Source organism: Urocampus carinirostris, chromosome 4 (genome assembly GCF_059441175.1).
Source record: "Urocampus carinirostris isolate Australia breed hairy pipefish chromosome 4, RoL_Ucar_1.0, whole genome shotgun sequence".
NCBI lineage: Eukaryota > Metazoa > Chordata > Actinopteri > Syngnathiformes > Syngnathidae > Urocampus > Urocampus carinirostris.
This window is the reverse complement of record NC_142352.1, coordinates 36,431,687-36,455,879: the sequence shown is the minus strand read 5'-3', so window position 1 is coordinate 36,455,879 and position 24,193 is coordinate 36,431,687. Positions and strand designations below refer to the sequence as shown.

The 24,193-nt window shown below is 38.7% G+C and overlaps 1 protein-coding gene across 3 annotated transcripts in view; it reads left to right on the top strand.

The window, feature by feature from the left end:
* The window catches only part of stk33 (serine/threonine kinase 33), a 34,212-nt gene extending 11,051 nt beyond the window's left edge, over window positions 1-23,161 (top strand). For 2 of the 3 annotated variants that reach the window (XM_088334394.1, XM_088334393.1), the window contains 13 exons: window positions 4,941-5,045; window positions 6,397-6,510; window positions 6,583-6,687; window positions 6,764-6,902; window positions 8,565-8,647; window positions 9,137-9,224; window positions 9,421-9,496; window positions 9,759-9,871; window positions 10,005-10,090; window positions 10,154-10,226; window positions 11,520-11,668; window positions 14,024-14,101; window positions 18,929-23,161. In XM_088334394.1, coding sequence (XP_088190520.1) covers window positions 4,941-5,045; window positions 6,397-6,510; window positions 6,583-6,687; window positions 6,764-6,902; window positions 8,565-8,647; window positions 9,137-9,224; window positions 9,421-9,496; window positions 9,759-9,871; window positions 10,005-10,090; window positions 10,154-10,226; window positions 11,520-11,668; window positions 14,024-14,101; window positions 18,929-19,063 — 1,344 coding nt within the window. In that variant the 3' untranslated portion in view covers window positions 19,064-23,161. Of the gene's footprint in view, window positions 1-4,940; window positions 5,046-6,396; window positions 6,511-6,582; window positions 6,688-6,763; window positions 6,903-8,564; window positions 8,648-9,136; window positions 9,225-9,420; window positions 9,497-9,758; window positions 9,872-10,004; window positions 10,091-10,153; window positions 10,227-11,519; window positions 11,669-14,023; window positions 14,102-14,354; window positions 14,435-18,928 lie in introns of all 3 variants that reach the window. The other variant, XM_088334395.1, reaches the window with a different exon arrangement.
* The last annotated feature ends 1,032 nt before the right edge of the window (window positions 23,162-24,193 follow it).

Sequence of the window (24,193 nt, the reverse complement as noted above, 5' to 3'; positions counted from 1 at the left end):
TGGAAATGTCATGAAATGTCATGATCATTGAATAATTGAACCTTCCTCTCCTTGACTTAGTTTATAATCAAGATAAACACAGCACAAATATTTCAGGAACTAAAATGTTTTTTAATATAGTGACGACATTGCAAAATGTAAATATGAATATCAAACAAATAGCTGTATTACATCTGTTTCAGAACAAAAGGCAGACGTAAAACCGAAATGCAGATATGTAATGAAAGTACAAATACCATAAAACAATGTCGCTTAGAAGATAAAATACCTTAAGTTGCACTATATTAAAAAAAAGTCAGTGATTCAAATAAAGTGTTAAGTGTGTCCCATTGGGTCTGTTGCCATAGTGATAGATTTTTGTTAAACAGCAACATATTTACATTTTTAATTGCAGCTCATTGTTCTCTGCAGGGTGAGTTTTTTCATGTGTTTATGTACATTTCTGATGCTACCACCGTATCAGACCACTCTACGACGCAAACTAAACCTGGCATGACACTTTTCTGTAAATGAAAAAAAAAAGCCCTCTCTTCTGCCGGTTAGGCAGAATGCAGCAGCAGGCCAGGTAGGGAGTCGTCAGTCACGTACCCAAAACTATTTATAGTTGCAGGGGACGCCGGGTCAGAGAAAGAATGGCCGCGCTATCTACATACAGAAGCGGTGCTTTGATGAAATTGGTAGTCGAGTGAACTATTGATCCCAAGATTATAGTATCGATCCAATCCAAGTACTTGATTATAATTCATTACATCGATATTTGGATTGATCCGTCCACCCTTACTTTAAAGGGATACTATGTGATATTTGATCCCTAGATGTTGCTGGACTGTGTAGTGTAACTGAAAATGAGTGCTACAAAGCCCAAAGAAGAATACAAACCACAGAGTCTCAAAGTGACCTAAATGCATCATTTGTATTCTCATATTTTGCCATTCACAAGGTTTTAAGATTTTGTAGTACCTTTGGCAGCAAGAGGGTGGACAATCATTTTAGCTTGCTCTAAGTGAGCCTCATGTCATGTAGAATGAATACAAATTAAGGAGTATTCTTTAAAAAATGCCCCTTTATATGATTGTTTATGTTTTCTTGGTTACTATTAAAATAAACAACTCTTTTTTGAATTGAATTAAGTTTTTTACAACTAGGTGGCGCTAAATAATTAACACTGTCTCTTTACTCAAAAACACTTAAGACCTCTTGAACTCAAGAAGCTATCCAGCTGTAAAACACGTTTGAAGGCTAGTTTTAGAACTTTGTTAGCTTTGATTTACTTTACATTAGGTAATTGAATTACAGTACATACTTTGGGCATTGGTAATGAAAGCATGCTCAAGTTCAAGCTGTTTTAAAGGATCTATTACATTTTAGTGTCACTAAATATTGTAAAACCTCATCGTAATAATAATAAATGTTACTTAAATATTTATGCATAACTGAATATTTATTAAGGGATAGGCGGAGGAGAAAGGAAAAAGAATTGATCATTTTACCCTCAAAAACCATGAGAAAGACTGGGCCACAAAATGTTATAATTCTTTCAACTCCTTTTCGATTATTTATGAACGGTATAGGATTGACTACGTTGGTTTTGTTTGAATTATTTTTACAAATTTTTCTTTTTATTTAAGCATTGCCATTTCCCTTATGATTAGATGTTTGAAATAAAAGCACGCTTTACCACTGTAATTTTAACTGTGGGACGTTGTGTATTGTTTAGCGCCTCCTACTGGTAAAAAACCCATTCGTTGTCACAAACAATATCTACTTGAATAATAAGCAGACATTTATTTACTGTAATTCCTCATTTTTCATAGGGTAACCTTTCAAAAATGTTCCATGTTAGTCAAAACCATAGGATTAGAAACCTCTGTTTATCTATTTCTTGATTTATGAATTACTCAAGAACCAACCTAATTTACATGCTCAAGCATCGGGTTTTTCAAATAAAAGTATTGGACCCTATGGCTGTTTTTTTTTTTTTTTTTTACAAATAACTTTCGGACTGTCAAATTATAATTTCAAATGAAAATCTTTTGTTTTGTTGCACACCTGTATGGCTTGAGGACCCGCAGACCTGCTCCACTTTACTTTACATGATACTTTGCCATCATCATGTGGCCGTAACTGAAAACTGAATTTACCTTATGGTTCTGTCTTACAGAAACGATACATTTTTCTATTTCTAACAGTTTATAGGGTGGAGCGGTTCAACATTGTTGGCGATAGAAAGTATCTTCCTCTGTTTAGCCAATAAGTATGCAGAACACATTGCACAATGAAAATCCACAAAGTAGCAAAACCGTGGTAAGTATACCGCTATAAAGCAACAGGTTATTGTACCATTATAAGGACATATACTTCTTTTAAATACTTGTAGGTCGAGAAATGTGTATGTATTTTACATAACATAAAGGGCGCTGACATGACTGTGCCATAATGCTGCTACTGGAACCCCCAAAACCCCAAAACCTTTGTTAAAGGCCGGGCAAAAAATGAAAAGAAAACTAGTGCGCTTTGGTCAATTTTTTAGTTTCCTAAATTTGTATTCTTCGTTTTTACTTTTTTAGCTTTCATTTTCGGTTGCATGATGCAATAATTCAACATCTAGTGGTCAAATATTACACAGTGTCCCTTTAAATTGTAATGGAGGAATCGTGCCTAAGAGTCCATACCTTATATCCCTACCAGATGTACCCCTAACCTGCCTCCTTCAGCCTTCACCTCGGCTTTGATACACTCATCACACGCATCTACCTTTCACAAATGAGATATGATTGTGGTGATTGGAATTTCCAGAGGCTGTCACAATCATTTTGATGTGAAAATAGACAAGAGATAATGGGAAAGACAGGCCTGTTATTAGAGCCCTGTCAGGGCTAAAATGATGCACTAGAGTGAAGAGGTTAAAGACACAGCTTCCTTGTTAATAATTAATTGCTGTGCGTGTGGTGGATCCACTTCATTGCGCCCAGTCATCACTTGATAATTGCTTTACATTTAATTTGGCTACAGAGACTGTTTTTCAAGGTGGTTAAATTGAGCTTCAAGTTAATATGGGCTCAGACAGAGACAGCAATTTGGTCTTAGACGGGTGATTAAAAAATGACAAGCTACACTAAAGGTATTAGGTCTCGCGTTTGAGTCCCGAGTCACATTGATACATAGCATACTCATTTAATTAGCATAGCTAACTTAAGAATGTAGTTCTAGATGATTTTTAAAACATCTTTGCACACATCAATAGGTTAACTGTTATATTTTTACAGCTGGATGGTAATACAGTTACGGGGACCAGTTTTCAGTGTGCCCTTGCTTCCTTTCCCGACCACAAATTCTGCCTGCTGACCATTCTGTCACTTTCGCCAATGTAAATTTACTGGATCACTGACACCCTGCCTGCCCCTTGACCACGACGACTGCCTCTGGTGATCAAAACACTGTATCCTCAATTATTTTGTCTCACCTGTGTACATAACCTGGACCAAATAAACGACACATCGTTGCATTAATTCTTGTTTCTGTATTGTGCATCCGCGCCACTCCAAGAGGGTCCTTGACGGTACAACTATTGCCTTCTCTCAATGCGGCCTCAGTCGGTTCCCGAACTCGTTAATAATCGACAGAGCATCCGCTGGTGATCCCCATTTCTTTGTGCTCTTCTGACTCTCGTCAGAGACCGATTTAATTGATGAATTTCTTTTCAATGTAACGAGCGGCTATAAGTTAGCTGTCAGTTTGTTTTGGGTGCACCCATTGACTGCCCTGCTCTTTGACTGACAGTATACACCTGCCCATAGCAGTCGCATACAGATGTAGTCAAGCCCACCCAACACACACACACACACACACACACACACACACACACACACACACACACACACACGCACACACATTTATATACTGTATATATATATATATATATATATATATATATATATATATATATACACACACAGTAATCTCGTTTTTTGCGAGGGGTTTCGTTCCAAAAACATCCTGCGATAGCCAAAAAAACCCTACTTTAATTTACAGGTTCAAGTTTTCATTCAACAAATAAAAGTACCGTACTTTATAAACGTTTTTTTTTCTTACACATAAGGTCTTTACTGTCAATTATAATTTTTGAAATAATCCTTCTCTTCAATTGCACAACTGTATAGTTTAAGGACCCTATCCACTTTACACGATACTTTGCTGCCATTATGTGGTCGTCATGGAAAATTGCATTTACCTTCCGGGTCTGTCCTGCAGAAACCCTTTATTTTTCCATTATTAAACATTTTTGAAAAAGCACCAGGGAGCCACTAAGGAGCGTCAAAGACCCGCATGTGACTCCAGAGGAAATTTAGCAGGTGGAGAGGTGCATATTTTTGGTGATGGAAAGCGTTCATCTATGTTTAGCCAATCAGGATGCAGAACATAATGCATTTAAGATTTATTCAATACCAAAAAGTAAGCCTTGGCTCAACAAAGGCTGACAATCCCTCTTATAGACCACATTTGAAGATTATTTTATCCAGGGATGTCAAACATACGGTCTGTGGGCAGACCTTGCCCGTCATCGGGTCCAAACTTAAAGAGAACTAAAGAAGGTTTTAACTGAAATAAACTGTTGTAAATGTTTTCATAGGATTATAAAGCCAATTCTAAACATATTCTGAGATAAGGTTCTTATTCTTGTTTGGATGCAAACACTTGGCATTTATGATTATAAAAATATATTTTTGATTATTTTGCAGGTATGTATATTCTCAGACTGTACAATAAAACAAAAATATTATATTGTTATTTATATATTTTAAGGTCAAATTTAGGTAAAATATACCAACCAAATAAGACGAAAATCTGATTAGCACTCTTCATCACAAGAATCTAAAAGTCACCGTTGATCACTTAGAATTGACAAGGAAAAATCACTGCACTTTTTTCCCTTTTTCTAGATGGCAGAGGCAGCATTTAGTGGCTTAGGCAAAAACACAGTGGCCAAGGGTGTCCCGGAGAGGGATGTGCCTCATTTTCGTCTGGTTGGGGATGGTGATGTGGAGGTAATGCGAGATTTAAAATAAATAAGTCACATTTCTTTGCATGTGCGGAGCATAATCGTCTGAAATTCTTGTGGTTGCCATATACAGTAGCTTACTTTCCTGCTATCTAGCACACAAAAAGCTTTGTTGACTAGCCATGCATGCACACAGATAATGAGTTAATTAGACCTGAGATTGAAACCAAATGCGAACGCAAAGACACCATTTGTCATTTTAATAGAAGTTACCGTATTCATTACTTCCATTGGATGATGGAAAAAAAAACAAAAAACAACGTTTTGTCAGAGTTTTAATATGCGTCAACACAAACAGAATTTCAATTACTGTATTTTCCGCACTATAAGGCGCACCTAAAAGCTTTTATTTTTTTCCAAAGCTGACAATGCGCCTTATAATACAGTGCGCCTTATATATGGATCAATATTAAGTCGCAAAGTCTTGCAACTAAGGCAAGCAGCCGCGACTAGATTTTCCCCGAAGGCGATATCGTCCGCAGTGTATGCTGGGATTTATATACCGGCGTTTCATTTCCTAACCAATGTGTCAATCATCACTTGAATCAGTCACTATTGGCTAAAGTTATTCGGAGGTAAAGGGGGCGGATCCTTTTTATCATTTACAGGCTTGCATAGGCGAAAGGGGCGAAACAAAGCCTGCAATTGGCCGAAAAAGATGAATGTGAATGACACGTTGGGTTGCACTACGGCATAGAGAAAACATTTTTTACTATTCTGTATTTGTAAATATTTTACTCTCTTGGATTTACTACACTCACTCATTATTGAACGTGATGGCTGCAAGAGAACTTAGGTGAGCTTTGCGGCTTTATATTTTCCCGGTATCTTGTTTTAGAACGATCTTGATGTTTCTGTGATGAGTCCATTTTTAAACTAAATTCAATTCAAAGTGTTTATTGTCATATGCACAGTAAAGAACGCACTTTCCCTGCACAATAAAAATCCCAAGACTTTAACCTTCTGAATGATATTTGGAACGATGCGTGTTTGGTGACATCGTACCGACACTGTTTCCGTACATATCTGAGACACGTATTTGCTTCTTTGCAGCAGAATGTTAAGGGGGTAATAAGTTTGACTGAACTATCTGACTGTTTTGTCGACGTTCCCATTGTAGCGCCTTATAATCCGGTGCGCCTTATGTATGGAAAATATAGGACCAAAAAATATTTTTCGGGGGTGCGCCCTATAACCCGGTGCGCCTTATAGTGCGGAAAATACGGTAATAATTATTCCATATGTGAGTAATGATCATTAGTTCCAAGACATAAACTGGAGTAAAAAATGTGTGATTTGTGGAAATTTGTTTGTTTTCTGTTTTTGCATTGTCAAAGGATATCTACATGTTTGGAAAGAAACTGGGACACGGGAGTTATGGAGTGGTGTATGAAGCCACACATATTAAAACACAGACCCAGTGGGCCATCAAAACGGTTTGCAAGGCAGAGGTGAGCATTCTGTTCTCGTAACTTTTAAAAAATTCAGACTATCGCAACGATGTGTGACTGTTTGTTTTTAAGCCGGGAAGTACAAAGATCAAGATGCTGGAGCAAGAAATCAAAATCCTCAAACAAGTGGACCACCCTCACATATTACGCCTGGTTGAGATCTATGAGACCGCTCAAGTAAGGCAATACTAGCAGCGGAATTCAAAATTTTCCCTTTTTGTGTGGCGATCTGCATTTTTTTCTTCTTCTTCAGATGACGTATCTGATCACTGAGCTTTGCGTGGGAGGCGAATTGAAGCAGGTCTTATACCAGAAGCAGTTTTTTCCCGAAGAGGAGGCCAGACATATCATTGGATGCTTAGCTGACGCCATCACCTACCTTCACAAAAAAAGTTAAGCCTTCATCATTTTGTCATATTAAAAGCAGCGCACTACTCCCGCATAGATATAAAGCTTGGAGTCTAAAGAGTTGAAGATGAAAAGAAAATATAGCCCTTCAAAACAAAAATATCCTTTTTGAAATTGTAACGTGAGATACATTTGAGGTTTTTCTGAAGAGAAAAGCCCACTATGATATTTGGAGTGTGCTCTATAATGACTAATAACATTATTTATTCATGTCAGGTGGTCCCACACAATTTTAAGTACGGCATTCGGATTAATATAATTTAATAGGCGAAGTCTACCTGTTTGTACCCTTCTCGTAAGGTGGCTAAATTGCCAATTGTGGTTCTCAGAAAGCATACCGTCTCAGTTTTCCCAATTTTTCCAAGCTGAGCTGTTACATTCACTTTAGGCAAAACATTCTGCCCCTTGATTTTCACCCACTTTTGCTGAAATATAAAATATAGGCTATTGATGATGCCTGAACAATACTGGTTTCTTTCATTTATTGTTTATGCAAATGGGATTTTTATATAAGGGATTTCTTTAGCCTGTTGAAAACTAAAAACCAAAGCCATGAGAAAGTATTGCTTATTTTATATGATCATATTGAAATATATCTGTCAGCTTTTATGCAGGTTCAATTAGGTTCACTAGACAACACACATTTTAAAAATGCTTAAATATTTGGTCACTTTGGGCATCGGATTGTAACCTAATTTTGTATTTTTTGTTACTTGTCTCTTCGCTTTAGTGTTTTGTCAAGACCAGAACGAAATCAGGACCCAAATGCGTAGCGTTAACCACAAGTTTATTGAATAGAAAAAGGAAGGGCAGCGCCCGCGATCCGGCCCTCCCTGGACGCTGGAAGCAAGTCGCTTTCGCAATCGGATGGTGATCTAAATATGGAAGTGGATCTTCTGTAGTGGGAGATGCCGGTGTCAGGGACAGAAAAACAGGTCATTAGCCGGGACAGTAGAGCGAAAACGTGGTCGGGATCAGCAACGGATCGTGAGCCGGGACGGGAGAGCAGACGTGGTCGGGATCAGAAACGAGTCATAAGCCGGGACGGGAGAGCAGACGTGGTCGGGATCGAAAACAGGTCGTAGCCGGAGACAAACGGGGAGATCAGGAACGGACAGGTGGAAAAACGGGTGCAAAAAAACGGGACAGGTGGGAGTCAGGGTAAAAAATGTTTGCCTTGTAACAACAGAGTCACTGACGGACTAACAACCGGAGAGTGACAGGACTGGGCTTAAAAAAGCACAGGGAACCAATCGGGTAGCCCGCAGCGGCTGGCGCCAAATGAGTGGGCACAGGTGATCTAAATCAGTAATCATGACATGTTTAGCCAACATTTTCAAAACATAATAAAGTTTTCACATTTAGCTAAACATGATTGTATGTTTATCCTTAATTTTGACTTATATTTTATAGTTGAGCTATAAAATCGTTTAGTGTTTCATTATTTTACGGTCGTACCTGCAAATAAAATGTGAAAACGTCAACGATTTCAACCCGACCTTTTCTTTTTTTTCTGATCTTATTATTTAATCATTGTTGTGAAGTAAATGAGGTAAACGATATTCCTTTCAGACCAGCAGGCTGCATTGTATTATGGCTATTCAAAGTCATTGCGTGTGTAATAAGATGTTTCTTTCCACTTGCAGACATCATGCACAGGGATTTGAAACTCGAGAACATCTTGGTAAAAAATTCTCTCGATGACTACGATGGCAAGTTTGACATTAAGGTAAGGTTACAATTCTTCTGAAGCTTGACGTCATCGTTTTTGTCGCTTCCTGCGATGGAAAATGCTCCCCCCTTTCCATTGGCACTATATTTAGCAGTAACTATATCTCATTAGGACATCCTCCCTTTGGTCTTGTGCACCTGTTAAAAGTAGAGCCGCCGTTTCTTAAAAGTAACTACCAGCTGAGCTCAGCATGTTGTGCATCCGTAACAAGGCAGCTATGCAATATGTGCCGTGTCGGTTGAAAGGGAGCACAGCTTTATTACATTTCCAAACATATTCATAAGGGAAAATGGCTTGTTAACAGTCTGTGCGAGAATGTCACCTCTTGATTTGGCACAAACACAAAACATGCATGGCTTTAATCAGTGGCAACTTTCATGTTCCGAAATGATTTCCCACCAAAAACGTAATTCATTGAAAAATAATTTGTGGGCTTTTTTTTTTTTGCACGCACCATCAAAAGCAAATATTGAATGTCATTTGCAGGTTGCAGATTTCGGATTATCAGTGAAGACGATGGGTGTTGGAAGCGAGAACATTTTGTCAGACGTATGTGGCACACCAATCTACATGGGTGTGTATGACAATGGTATCCCATTGTAGTTACGATGATCATGACAATAGCAAGGTCAGCACGAGCTGCAGTGTGGACGCCTGCTGTCGGTTGTCTTTGAATTTCCCGCCAGGGGGTCCTATGCTGGAACTTAATTAGCTGAGGTTGTAAATGTGGTATTGTCGTTTTCAAACTATGTGCATGTCCTTAATTATAGCGCCGGAAATGATGAGCCAACGAGGTTACACACACTGGTGTGATATGTGGAGCGTCGGAGTCATTATGTATATTTTGTAAGTATTACACTTAGTTACGCCTTATATTATCCACACCCTGGAAATGTTATGAGTTAAAGTTTACACACCAAGGCTCTCTATGGCAGTGTTTCCCATCTGGTAGGTCGTGACCCAAAAACCTTTTCTTTTAAATTTTGATTCAATATTAAGCTATCCGTTCTACTTTGAAAATTAGCCCCTGTAATTTAAACATGCATTTTCAGCATTTATGCACCCGTAGATCAGAAAAAAGAGTGTCAGATCTGTCTCCTCCCAACAGGCTGTGCGGAGAGCCTCCATTTATATCCAAATCAAAAGAAAATCGACTTAAGGAGATTAGAACAATAGGAGTCCAATTTTCTTCACCCATCTGGGACACAGTCAGTGATGCAGGTGACACTTTATCTCAAATGTCCTTTTGTAAATTCTCGCAAGATACTCTGGGCTTAAAATAAGAGGGAAACGTTTGTTTCATTAGAGAAAACACTTGACAAACGCCCAGGCTGACTTGCCGCTTTGTCAACAGCCAAAACAGTGGTGACGTGCCTCCTGAAGGAAAACCCCGCTTACCGCATGTCTGCCAATCAGCTACGAGACAACCCGTGGATCACGGTAAGACACCTGACCGCATTCGTGAACGGAATACTGAAAACTCGCCCTTTTCTTTGTTTATAGGGAGATACCAACACGCCCGCCATGCCTTTCAATGCACTGGAGATGATGAAAAACTTCCACCAGCAGGAGAAAAGTAAGATTTGCCAATGAACATGGTTTCGCACGGGTGATTGAATTCCTTAAGAATGCTTGAATTTCAATGCTGTGTTCTCAAGAATTGAAAAGTACTTGAATTGTGGGTGAAGTGTTTGTATATGCTAGGAAATGTTGGTATGTTCCTTAACAAGTCCCCTTAAAAATGACGGAGACACTGCTCCCTGGTGGCTTCGCTTTGCCATTGTATTTCTTTTTCCCAGCTGGCATTAGTTTGCTTTGAAAATGCTCCATAGGATTAAGGTCTGGACTTTGGCTTGGCCAATTTAACTCCTTTATATTGTTAGTTTTAATCCATTGCGTCGTAGATGTTGGTTTATGTGTAGTGTCGTTGTCCTGTTCTAGGATGAACCTGCGTCCTGTTCTCAGGTCTCTAGCAGACTCCAACAGATTTTCTGCTGGAATCACCCTGTATTTGGCTCCATCTATCTTGATATCAACACTTTATGAACTTCCTAGTCCCTGCTGAAGAAAACGAACCCCAGAGCATGATGCTGCCACCACCATGTTTGGCAGTAATTATGGTGTTTTATGGATGATGTGCAGTTTTATTTTTACGCCAAACGTAAAGCTGTGCATTCCATCCAAAAAGTTCCATTTTATGTCTCATCTGACCAGAGCACCTTGTTCTACATGCTATTTGTGTCTCCCACGTGGCTAACTGCAAAAGCCAAAGGGCTTTTTTTCTCTCCACTCCTTTGTAAAGGTCAGATTTGTGCTAAGTACAACTATTAGTTGTCTTATGCAGACTATCCCACCTCAGCTGTGAATGCCTGTAAGTCATCCAATGTGATCATGGGCATCTTGGTAGCTTCTCTGATTAGTTTTCTCCTTGTTTGGGCGAAAGCTTAGAGGGACGGCCAGGTCTTGGTAGGTTTGCAGGGATTTTATGCTCTCTCCATTTTGATACTATTGCTCGCACAATGCTCCAGGAGATATATAAATGTTGCGAAATCGGCTCGTACCCCATTCTTGCTTTGAACATTTCGATAATGTTATTCTGGACCTGCGTGGGGTGTTCTTTGGTCTTCGTAATGCTTCGTAACTCTCAAGTGTCTCCTTTCACAGACCTTTGAGCCCATCACAGAGCAGGTGCATTAAGACTGAGACTAAACAGATGCACTCTGTTTGTCATTGTTAGTAATTTATGTCCTCAATGGGTCATTCAGAAGTCATGAGGGAACTTCTAGTGTCAATTTGAAACGTATTCTTTGTTGTAAATAGCATAAAATGTTGAAATAATTTGGTTCTACTTCACAATTGTGACTCACAGGTACACAGAACCCAAACAAAAGCCTTGACCCCTCCCACATCCCCCGGTCGTGTTCACCACCGTCACCAGAGATTCAGAGCAATGGATTGAACCACGATGAAAGTGTCAATGAGCCGCCCCCTGGTTCACCGTCCACGTCCAACAATCTGGTAGAGACACTTTCCTCTCATTCTTTCTAGCAGGACACGCGTTTTCTCGCTGCAATCTGTCTGGCCCTCATGTAAACACTATATCAAATTTATTAAAAAAAAAAGAGTTGCGTCGCATTCAGCAGTGTACACGTTTTACATTCGGATGATAACAGACACGATTACTATGCAGTTCCAATATGTGAACAAAATTTGCCACTTTCACACCAGCGACAGCTACATAAACAGATAAAACAGAAGTTCAAAAACTGTGCAGAGGACAAACTTTGCAGATTGGTTTGAACCAGAGGAGGGGGGTTGGTGGGCAAACTTTTTAAGTCGCGGGCTGCAGTAGGTTAAAAAATTTGGTCAAGGAGACAATCCTGGATACTGATTCAATTTTTTTCATTTATCAAAAAATATTACATGCAGACATCTACATGTAACATTTCTCTTTATAATTGGTTTTGATAAACTGAGTCTCATCAAATTGGTTTTGAAAAGCAAAATAGTACATTAAGTCCCAGTTTTAAGCACTGAATTTTATGTTTAACTTTGGAGTATTACTATCTATCTAGCTACCTATCTACCTATCTCACCACGTGTTGCATTCCCAAAAAATCCTGCAATAGTCAAAACCAATAAAGTAGAAGTTATTTATGTAGCATATGAATAACCTATATTTTATGTTGAAAAATGTGTATTATTTGCCCTCATGTAGGTTTTAGATGAGGGGATGGTGTCATAATGGTCTGTAGTTTGCAATAGTCTTTGATCTGTGCAGCCCTTTGTGATTATGGCTATACAAATAAACATGACTTGACTTGACTATTAGGTCTCAGTATAATATAATATACATGACTGTAACCCAACAACAACTATAGATCTACAAAAAAACCCCCCACAAAACACAGAATTGCCGTTGAATGAATGGTCTTTATTTTCATTATACAAGAGTGCAACACAATTTGATGGTGATCCTTTCATTTAAAAAAAGCTATGTAGAGCCAGGTCTCCGTGCTGATTAAAATACAAGCGTCATAAATGTAGCGGTTTTCCTGTCCTGCTATTTGACTGACAACATACACCAGCCTATTACAGTCACGCCCACCCAACACACACACACACACACACACACACATGCACGTACACACGCACGCACACAGCCCATGGCGAACCGCCCCCCCGTGATAGCATTTTCTGTGTGTTGTCTGCTGCAGAACACAATACACAATAAAAAATAAAGTATCGAAACCTTGATACAGGGAGGGATTACTTTATTTTTGTAGTAGTATTTTAGTAGTACTATTTCTCTATTTTAATTATAGTGTAGTTGTTTTTGTTGCATTTATTTTTCTTTTCAGAATGAAAAATAATAAACTATGTCCCTGTTTTTAAGTACTAAATTTGATATTTAGTCTTGTAATGGGTTTTCAGTATTTATGTAGGTCTTTGTAGTATTTTTTAGTATTTCTCTTGTAGGATTTTGGTAGTATTACATTAGATGCATTTTTGTAGTATTTCTGTAGTGTTATTGTGATACAATTTTGTAACAGTTCTATACTGTTTTATTTACTTTAGGAATTAAAACAAAATAATACACCAGGTCCCTGTTTTAAGTACTGAATTTTATATTTAGTCTTGTAGTAGGTTTGTAGTATTTATGTAGTAGTATTTTTGTAATTGACATGCAGAGTGACAATGGGGACAAAGCTGGCACCCAAAAACCCTACATTTTTTATTAGCAGTAATTTGATGTTTTGTTTTGTAATATTACTATAGTTATATCTTCACAGTGTTTTTGTAGTATTTCTGTTGTAGGATTTTGGTAGTATAACAGTAGATGTATTTTTGTAGTATTTCTGTAGTGTTATTGTGATACAAGTTTGTAGTAGTTCTATACTATTTTATTTATTTTAGGAATTAAAACAAAATGATACACCAGGTCCCTGTTTTAAGCACTTAATTTGATATTTGGTTTTGTAGTAATTTTGTACAACAATTGAGACGAAACAGCACCCATAAACACATTTTTTTATTAGCAGTACTTTATTTACTAATAAACTGTGTAAACTGTCTTGGTATTTTCCCCGTTTTTGTTGGGCCAGAATAAATAGCTTGCTGGGCTGCATGCGGCCTGTGGGACCATCCCCGCTTTAAACTGTGAATGAATTTGGATTAAACACTTATATACTGTTGAGAAACACAAGTTTTCATTTTTTAAAATAAACATTTTGATCTCGACACAAGATCCACCACATTAATAAGAATTGTTAAAATAATACCTCATGATAGGTCATGCATTTTAATGAAGATGCTGTTGTATTGCATTATTGGTGTGTACATTATGATTTCTGATTGTTTGTACTTCTCAAGGGTAAAGAAGGCAGCAGCGGCCATACACAGGACAAAGAGAAAAACGTTCCCAGTGCCGTCAAGCCCACCACACCACAGGTAGTTTGGACCTTTTCAGATCCACAGTTAACGTAAAATGTTGCCTATTTGCGTCCATCATTTAAAATCACAGGAAATAATCAAAACGCACTAAGTAGAAACATGTATTTATTTATTAGATATCAGTCACATAAAATATGTACGACTGTAACAAAATAACAACCACTGATTTGCAATAATATTTCATATGGCCTTATTAATAATAATAATAATAATAAAAAAATAAATAATATTAATACGTTGTATTTTGAAGCGCCTTTCTGGACACCCAAGGTCGCCCTACATATGAGTAGGACACAACAAACAACGAAGAGTAAAACAAGAGTAAAACAAGTAAGTAATGAATAGACAAAACACATTATAGTTAGAAGGGGCGGTGTGTAAGGCGGATGGTCATGAATAGTCATATCTGAAGAGGTGAGTTTTGAGTCCGGATTTGAAGGTGGACATTGTCGCAGAATTTCGGCGGTCAGGTGGCAATGAGTTCCAGAGCTGGGGGGCAGAGCAGCTGAAAGCTCTGCTCCCCATGGAGCTGAGGCGGGCAGGGGTATAGTGAGATGGAGGGAGGAAGATGATCTGAGGTTGAGGGACATTGTGGCAGTGTGAAGGAGGTCGGAGATTAGTCAAAAAGTGGCGACAATATTTTCTTTAATTCAACCATGCCCATTTTCCGACTATAGCAGTTGTTCCAAAAATCTTCACATAAGTCATTATACATTATTTTGACATGAACTTGAAGCTCAGTCATTTATGACTATGTTGGGTGGCATCAGACCTATCCCAACATTTATGTATTTTAATTTATTCCTCCACCCCTTAATACAGAACAACTCCTAAATGTGACTATAAAGAAAAATAACAACTGCATATACATTCACATAAAATCTCTAGGTGAATATTTCATATGGCCTAAATAAAGCTTTAAATTAATCAAAAAGTGGTGAATTTTTTCCAATACATTTTTTACATTATTAGTTTCCTCAAAAACTGTATCTGTAAATCTTGCCTGCAAATGAGTATTATTTGGGCTTTGTAGTGGTGTGAAAACCAAACAAAAGTATTTTTACTTCGCATACAGTTGACTCCTCGGGAGATGCATTGAAATACACCAGGTTTATCATATATCAAAGGATATTTTTAGATTATTATAATGGATATAATGGATTATAATGGATGTATAAACAGCAGAGCATGTGTAAGAGTAGGGAGTGAGACAAGTGAGTGGTTCCCTGTGTTGACTGGTGTGAGACAGGGGTGTGTGATGTCACCATGGCTGCTTAATGTGTACAAGGATGGTGTGGTGAGAGAGGTGAATGCAAGAGTATTTGGCAGAGGTGTAGAGATGTTGGACAACAGTGGAACGGTGTGGCAGGTAAGTCAGTTGTTGTTTGCAGATGACACAGCGCTTGTGGCTGATTTTGAGGAAACATTGAAAAGGTTGGTAATGGAGTTTGGAAGATTATGTGATAGGCGTAAGTTATGTGTCAATGTTGGCAAGAGTAAGGTGATGGAGTGTTCACGTGATGCAGTGGGCATGACGTTAGAAATCAGGTTGCATGGACAGGTGCCAGAAGAAGTTGAAAGCTTTTGGTACTTGGGTTGTGATGTGGCTGCAGTTGGTGGAATGGAGTGCGAGGTATTGCACAAAGTGAATCAAGGAAGCAAGGTTTTGGGTGCTCTGAGGAGAGTGATGAACAACAAGAGTATGAGTATGGATGTTAAGAGGGGACTGTATGAGAGTGTGATTGTGCCGACTGAGTTGTATGGTGCAGAGACTTGGAGCCTGAACGCAGATTTAGGAAGGAAATTGAATGTTTTTGAGATGAAGTGTTTGAGGACTATGTTAGGAGTGATAAGATTGGATAGATTGAGAAATGAAATTGTGAGAGACAGAACTGGAGTAGTCGTGGAACCTAGCAAGCGTGTGGATAAGAGAGTTCTCGGTTGGTTTGGACACATGGAGAGGATGGATGAGGAGCGAATGTTGAGGAGGATCTACAGAGCAGAAGTCAATGGAAGGAGACCAAGAGGAAGGCCGCTATTGACGTGGATGGATGGTGTTATGAGTGCACTGCAGGAAAGAGGTCTAAATATAATGGAAGCTAGAGCTCTTGTTGGTGATAGAAAGGAGTGGAGAGGTGTTGTGAAAGGATAGTGGGATTGTGGACGCGTTCTTAAGGATGGGCTGGGCACCCGTATGATGCGGCAGGGGTAAACCAGTAAAAGCTGTCGCGCCCTGCTGTTGAACAAAAGAGTGTGTTGTATCACCCTGAACCGAGTGACATGGCCGCTTTCTGGTGTCCCATTTCATCTGGAGGGACGAAAGCATGACCAACTTAGGTGCCGACGTGCCTAACTTGTTTGGGTGTTTGGGCAATTGGGTTGGCCAGGGTCCAAAAATTTTTGTGTTTTTTTTTTTTTTTTTTTTGCTATTTTTTTCCCCTTTTATTTTCTTTGTTATTGTATGTGTTTGTCTTGCTGTCGGTCATCCCTCTTGAGAGATATGACCAAGGTAGATAGATAGATAATGGATGTCAGCAGCATGGCGGGGCAGTGGTTAGCGCGTGTGCGGCACAGTTCTGAGGTCATGGGTTCAAATCCAGCTACCGGCCTTCCTGTGCGGAGTTTGTATGTTCTCCCCTCCTCATTCCAAAAACATGCATGTCAGATTAATTGGCCGGTCAATAATTGTCCCTAAATTTGAATTAGCGAGCTAATTGTCTGTCCCTGTGTGCCCTGCGATTGGCTGGCAACCAGTTCAGGGTGTCCCCTGCCCATTGCCAACGATAGCTGGGATGGGCTCCAGCACCCCCGCGACCCTAATGCGAATAAGCGGTGCAGTTAATGGATAGATGGATAATGGATGTCCATACATCCAAATAATGTATATAGCATGTTTTGTGTATAGCAGGGGTCGCTGAAGTGCTAGGTTATTGTGATTTTCCAGTATTTTATTTTTTTATTTTTTTGGTCGACTGAGTGTAATTAACACTATTTTTGACCATTAACCTGGCAACAACAGAGTATCATCATAGTAAACCCACGATAAGTTATTTTACACATTAAAATAAAAAAGTTCCAGTTCATTGGCATAATGCACAAAAAATTGAGTATAAATTATTGATCATTATTTTTAAGCTGTTAATTAAGACCAGAATGACAATCTATTTGTGTATTAAACAAATGTATTTTTTATCTTTTCATTGATTTCTTTTACAGGACATAAAACAAATTACCGGTAAATTCCAATTTATGGGTTTTATGAATCAAATTTTTTTTGGCTGTGTGGTTAGCTATCGTTCTATCTTTTTAGCTACTTAGCAAGCAATCTAGCTTGCTTTTTTACATTTTTGCATGCTATTTAGCTAACATTTTATCTTTTTTTTGCGAGTTATTAATGTAAAATATGGCCTAATTTCTGGCTAACTATCTACTTTTTAGCTTTCTGGGTACTGAGTTTCCTTTCTACTTTTTTAGCTTGCTATCTAGCTCTCTTTTAGTTCTCTTTTTTTTCACCTGTTTACCGCTCGAGCTAACTATTGAGCTTCCTGTTCAGCTATTTAGCAAGCTATCTAGCTAGCTTTTTAAAAAAAAATTCTGTGCTAGTTAGCTCAAATTTTACCGTAGCTTATCAGGCAAAATGTTGGCTTTCTTTCTAAATAGCCATCCAGCTTTTTGTTTTCTTTTTTTTTTAGATTTCTATATGCTTATTTAGTTGGCTTTTTACTATTTTATCTAGCTATCTAGCTTCCTTTATTTTTTTTACCTGTTTATCTCTCCAGCTAACTATCATACTATGATTTTAGCTATTTAGCAAACCATTTAGCTAAGTTGCTATTTTACAAATTCATACCAAACTGGGTGCCCTTTGGGTTAATTAGTAACACAGTGCAGATCGACTCTTGAAAAAGGTTGGAGACCCCGAAATGCAATGAAATATAAACAACAGCACAATCACATTGTGAACATCGACATGTTCCCTCAACCTGGGGAAAATTTGAGCTCCCAAGTTTTTACTTTTCACTACTGTCTCTGATTGAAAATACAAAAAGCATGCAAATGTACACACAATCTGAAGTGGGTAGTATCATTTATTCCATTACACTTACTTGAGTAGGTTTGGGGAAATTTTGTACTTCTAGGAGTATTTTGAAATCCCTATACTTTTACTTTTTACTTTTAGTTCAGTAAATTTGTGAAGGAAAAACGGTACTTTTACTCCGCTACATTAGGACACATTGAAGTCGTTAGTTCGTTACCTAATAAACCCTCTCCACGTAAGTACGTGCCTGGGTTTATTATGACGGAGATGTCCGGCAGGCTCTATCATGTTTAACTAATCAAACGTAGCAGCCTCGTCACGTGACCATATTTAACTCCAGCGGGGGACATTTTGTTAACGAATGAAACAGACCGAAAATGTCGCCTCGCAATACCGACTATGAAAACACAGAAGAGGAGGAAAACCCCTGGCCTCACATCAAAAGCATGTTCCCTAAAGACCAGCTACAATTTGCAATGTCTCCTTTGTTCGAGTTTATGGGCTAGCTTGATGTTCTGCTTGCAGAGCCTGTTAAGATAAAAATGTGCTACTTGGTGCTTGCTACATGTGCTTCATTCATTGATTTTATTCATACTATATTTTTTGATCTTTTACTAAAGCACTTGAATTTACAATGATTTTAATCTACTTTTAAATTAAATGTACTTTTGTTGATTAGATGGACTTTAATAATTTGATGATTCTCATTGGTTGTTTAAAAAAACAAAAAAACAATAACTTGTCAATTGTTTTACTTAAAATAAATCGACTTGTTATGTCTGCAGACTAGCACCAGACCCCGCCCGCTGTCCAGTTTAACAACACGCAAATCCGAACGCAAGCCAAACGCCCCCTCGGTGAAGAAAGGCGAGCCTCTTCAAAATGGACAGAGATCTCCTCCGTCTCCTGTAAAAGTATGACTGTCTTTCAGGAGCCTGTCAAACCATGACTAAAGGCACAGAGATTCCTCGCAGGACAAAAAAGGCGCCACAGAAATGATGAGGAAAGGCTTTGAAATCCATTTCTTGTATTTCATGTCTGTGGTTTAGCAGAGAAGTGAGGAATAGTGCAAAGTGAGGGACAGTAGCATGCTATAACTGGCCACTTTTTAGGTACACCTGCTCAAAATTCTGCCTTTGCAAAGAGGATTAGTTGTAGTCTGTATATATCTCATACTGAGAGATCTTTCTAATGTTTTTTAGTCCTAAACAAATTTCAAGTGTACCTAATCATGCAGCCAGATCTCTCTTCTACACTCCTCATTTTTGCCAAAGAGTGGAAATAGTCACCTTTTCACATGCATCTGTTCCAAGGCTGCCCTAACAATGAAGTCTATTAGGATTATAAAATTGCAGATTGAGGGCCAGGTGAAAGATGCTTTAACATTGTTGAATGTTAGTGTGGCCCTCAACTTTTGTTGCATATGTTTATTTTCCCATGATTTTTTACTTATGATTTAGCATTGCCCATACTAAGTCAAGTCAAGCCAAAATATGTTTATGTGTTTAGTCCTTTAATCACGAGTCTCAAAGGGCTGCACCATTACAAAATCCCCTTATCGGAAACCTACATGAGCGCAAGGAAAAACTCAAAAACCTCAAAATGAGGATAATGGAGAAACTTTGAGAAGGTGCCGCACATTAGTTGATCCCAGGATAAACAGGCTTTAATGGATGTTGCAAAGGATCGACTGACAAAACACAGACATCATCATCATAACATATAATGTAGGCAATACAAGAATGTCTAGTTGACAGGTTCCTGCCCCAACATCTTCACCGGCAGGTTCTCGATGGTATTTATGTGGTCCAAGTGCCGGTACGATGGTTTAACCAGGCCCATCCTTCTCTCTCAAAGACAAAGAGTAAGAGGTCAGCATCACTCATAAGCTATAGAAGTGTGTCTTAAGCCAAGATTTCAACTCTTCCACTGAGGTTGCAGATCATTTCTCGCAGGGTAAATAATTCCACAGCACCAGAGCCAGAATGAAGAACACCCTTGAACATGCGGATTTCTTCTTGGCTCTTGGAATCACTTGTAGACCAGCATTTTCTGAGGGAAGACTTCAATCTGGAACATAAGGAGAAATTGAATCCAAAATATATGAGGGGGCAAGACCTTGAAACATTTTGTATAATACCAACAAACCTTAAAATCACATAGAGCCAGTGTAGGTCAGCCAAAATTGGGGTAATGTGATCTAACTTTCTTGTTCTGTTTAAAAGCTTCACTGTTAAAGCAAGACCAACACCAATCGTGTTCAGGTTCCCAACACTCTTTGAATTTTCACTATAAATTAGGTTTTAGCAAGAATTCAATTCACAAAAATGTTAATGCTTGTAGCTGAAAACAATATTCGGTGAAGTGTGTCCATAAAACAATGTATCACAAATTGAAACTATTTTAAAATGAGAAGTAGATGATGTCTCTCGATGAGCGCCCTTCATCCATCACCATAAATGTCTTGCATTAAGGGACGTGACGTGGATGTCAGTTTGATGAGTTCATTTCTCCGCCCGGTGCCTTGAAGAATTGCACAGTCAAGCCACTAAACATTATAATTTTTTCGGTCCACAAGACGCACTGGATTATTAAGCTTTTTCGGATAATTTGGGTTTTTTAGTTGCAACTCATAGTCCGTAAAATACGGTAACCAGGCAATCCCAGGGGGCAGTCTTCCCTGATTCCGGTACTCTAGGTCCAGAGTCCCGCAGGTTCTTACTTTTCTCTAAAACAAACACAAATTATGAACTCTGGTTTCACCACTTAGATTAATCGATTAATTCATAAATTATTACTGTCTATAGTTTGCCTGGATGCCCTTGTGGTGATTATAAAGTGCTCTGGATTATTAAGTGCACAAGATAATGAAGCTCACTCCCGAATTTCGGTCCCATTTGGGTTTTTTGGGTACGCGTTATAGTCTTGAAAATGTGGTGATAGTGTGAACTTAATGTTTATTAAATTATGTTTTTGTGCTGTTGATAGTGTGTAGTGTTTTTGAGGATTGGTACGGTGGTTATTAGAATTAAATTTTACACAAAAAAAACACTTTTAAAAATTAAGGTTAATACTTTTATGGCATAAAGCATACTCTAGACTCCAGAGTCCATAGCACATGTAGCCTTACTAGCAGTTTTTCTTAAACATAGAATAATGTGTGTATGAAAAACCAAACTATATTCTAAGTCCACCCGTGTATCGCCATGCTGTGATTAGAGCATGCGGAAAACTTGGCATTTTCTACTATGCCGAAGACTAGTGTTTCCTTCCAAACCTGGAACTGTAATTTTCACTTTTCTACGCATGAAAAATGCAACATTTTCTCTACCCAGTTATGCCTTACTGGCCTAGTGTGACTTAAGGATGAAATTGTGATAGCAAAATAATTACTATATTTTTGCCACCGTACATTGTTGTCATGTGAGGACACTAAGAGCACCATTTCAAAGAGTGAAAAAGAAGCACATTTCTGTACAATGGAAATCACATTGCGCTGCTGAACCAAATAGAGCACATATCACTGCTGTTATGTTTTACACTGAACTTAATTAAACAATTCTTCAACCAAGGTTTTTTTATTGTATTGTGCTGTATTGTGTGTGGCAGCATCAAGGCCTTATACTAAGAAACCTTAATGTCAAGCAACTCAGAATTTCTGAAAAACACAGCAAAATGTAAATAAAAATACTGACGTTTCTGTCATGGTCGCCGTGGCGACCGGTCTGCCCCGCCCCCTGGTCACCAGCTGAAGCAGATCAGCTAATTGCATGGCTGCTATTTAAGGTTGGGTTGTGGGTATTGCGGGTGTCGGCTCATTATACCTTTTCTGTTCTGTTATGCCTTGTCCTGTTTAGTTTAAGTCGGAGGAAACCTGTACCTGACCATTCTGAGTGTAAGAAAGTTTTTGTTCTGTTTTGTCCCGGAGTTTTTGGACAACTTTTATTTTGGTAAATAAAAGCTTTGATCGTACGCAATTGAGTTCTCCCTGCCTCCGTTCTGTTCCGGTCACCCCTTCCACCTCGTGACAGTTTCAGTCCTACAATGAAGTCTATCACTGCTCATTTTTTTGATAGATGGGTAATCCTACATTATGAAAAACATCCATGCAACAAGAAAAAATTACTGGAGGGCTTGAGCTGCTGTTAGCTTGCTAATTACACTACAAACTATTGTTTGTTTGTTTGTATCTGTAGATGCTGAGCAGAATCACGTACTTACATACTGCCCCTTTCCTGAGATTCAATAGGCTTAAAACACACTTGTATTCTATAGCATATGGATAACGTATATTTTATGTTGACAATATCCGTGTATTATTATTAGTTGCAACAGCCATTGCAGCATGGTCATCCTGGAAGGGGGATTACCTCATGTAAATAGCAAATGGTCTGCATTTATATAGCGCTTTTCAAGTCAATGAAGACTTCCCAAAGCACTTTACAATGTGCTTCACACTTACCTATTCACACACACTCATGCAAGGAAATTATTGGGGGCATTAGGGATTCAGTGTCTTGCCCAAGGACATTTCGACATATAACACGGAGGAGCCGGGAATCGAACCTGCGATCTCCTTATCCCAAGACGAGCGAGCGCTCCACCTCCTAAGCTAAAGTGATCCCTTCTCAAAGTTTCTTCATTTTTCTCATCTTAAGGTTTTTGAGTTTTTCTTTGCCTTCATGTAGGTTTTAGACCAGGGAATGCTATAATAATATTCTGTGGTTTGCAATAATCTGTGGTCTGTGCAGCCCTTTGAGACTCCTTGTGATTAAGTGCTTTACAAATACACATGCTTGACTTGAAAACGTATCACTAGATATTTAATCCATTTTAACAAAAGTCTATGCAAAAAGAAAAAAAATACTAGATGTTTAGACTTACAAAGGAACACATTCCTGAAACACAGCTACTTTTCTCTGTACTGCATATGGGTTATTGATAACATTTTGTAACTCAAATGTCAATACAGCATAGTGAGTTACTCCACTGCTCATTTAAAGAAGAGTTACAAATTATCTGATCGCTAATAGATTTTCCTTCTTTAGTGTTGCAATATGCAACCCTCAATCTACCAGCAATTCTATAGAAAGCTCGGCATGTTTATATTTACGTACAAAGTACAATGAAATGAAATGATCTGCATTTATATAGCGCTTTTCAAGTCAATGACTTCCCAAAGCGCTTTACATTGTGCTTCACATTTCCCAATAGCGGCCGTGATCTGTGCAGCCATGTAAGGCGCTAGCCTGCTTATTGGGGGTATTGGGGGTTCAGTGTCTTACCCAAGGACACTTCGACATGTAACACGGACAAGCCGGGATTCGAACTGGGATCCCTTAATCCTAAAACGATCGCTCTACCTCCTGAGCTACTGCCGCCCCAAGTGAACATAGTTGTGGTGGCTCTGTATGAGTATGAGGTCGCTGAATTTCTCCTAACGGAGTTTTCTCCCTACACTATATACTCTCATCCAAGCTGTATTTAAAACTGTAAAATGAGAGTGTCATTTTATATGCACTTATTTGGTCGTGCGTCACCAGTAGCAAATTGTAGGCAGCATGTGGGGGGCGTGGCTTGCACAGTAAATATTAAACCAATGGGGCAAACTAAAGCACAGAATTTACTTTAATGCTGTGCTGAGTGTTGGTGTTTTTATTTGTAAAACTTGTTGGGTTTTGTGGTCAGACCCAAACGCGGACACACAAGCAGTGTTGACAGTTTTGTTAGGCTCTCAAAAAAAGTGCTCTGCATAAGGAGGAAGGAATAAAATGGGCAAAACAAAACAAAGTGTGAAAAACTCACGACCAGAGGAATAAAGGAAGACTTTCAAAAGCACGGCATGGGCAGCAGGGAGCCAGGAACTGGAGCAGGCAGGAGCGGCGTGAAGCGCAACAATCTGACAAAGGAGGCTGATTCTTCAGTCCCTTTAGGCCATTTTGCAATACACCATGCCTGGAGAAAAAAAGCGCCGTGGACAGTACCTAGACATAGAAACGGAGATCTTTGAGTGGTTTGAAGGCCAGAGACGAAATGGATATAGAGTGTCT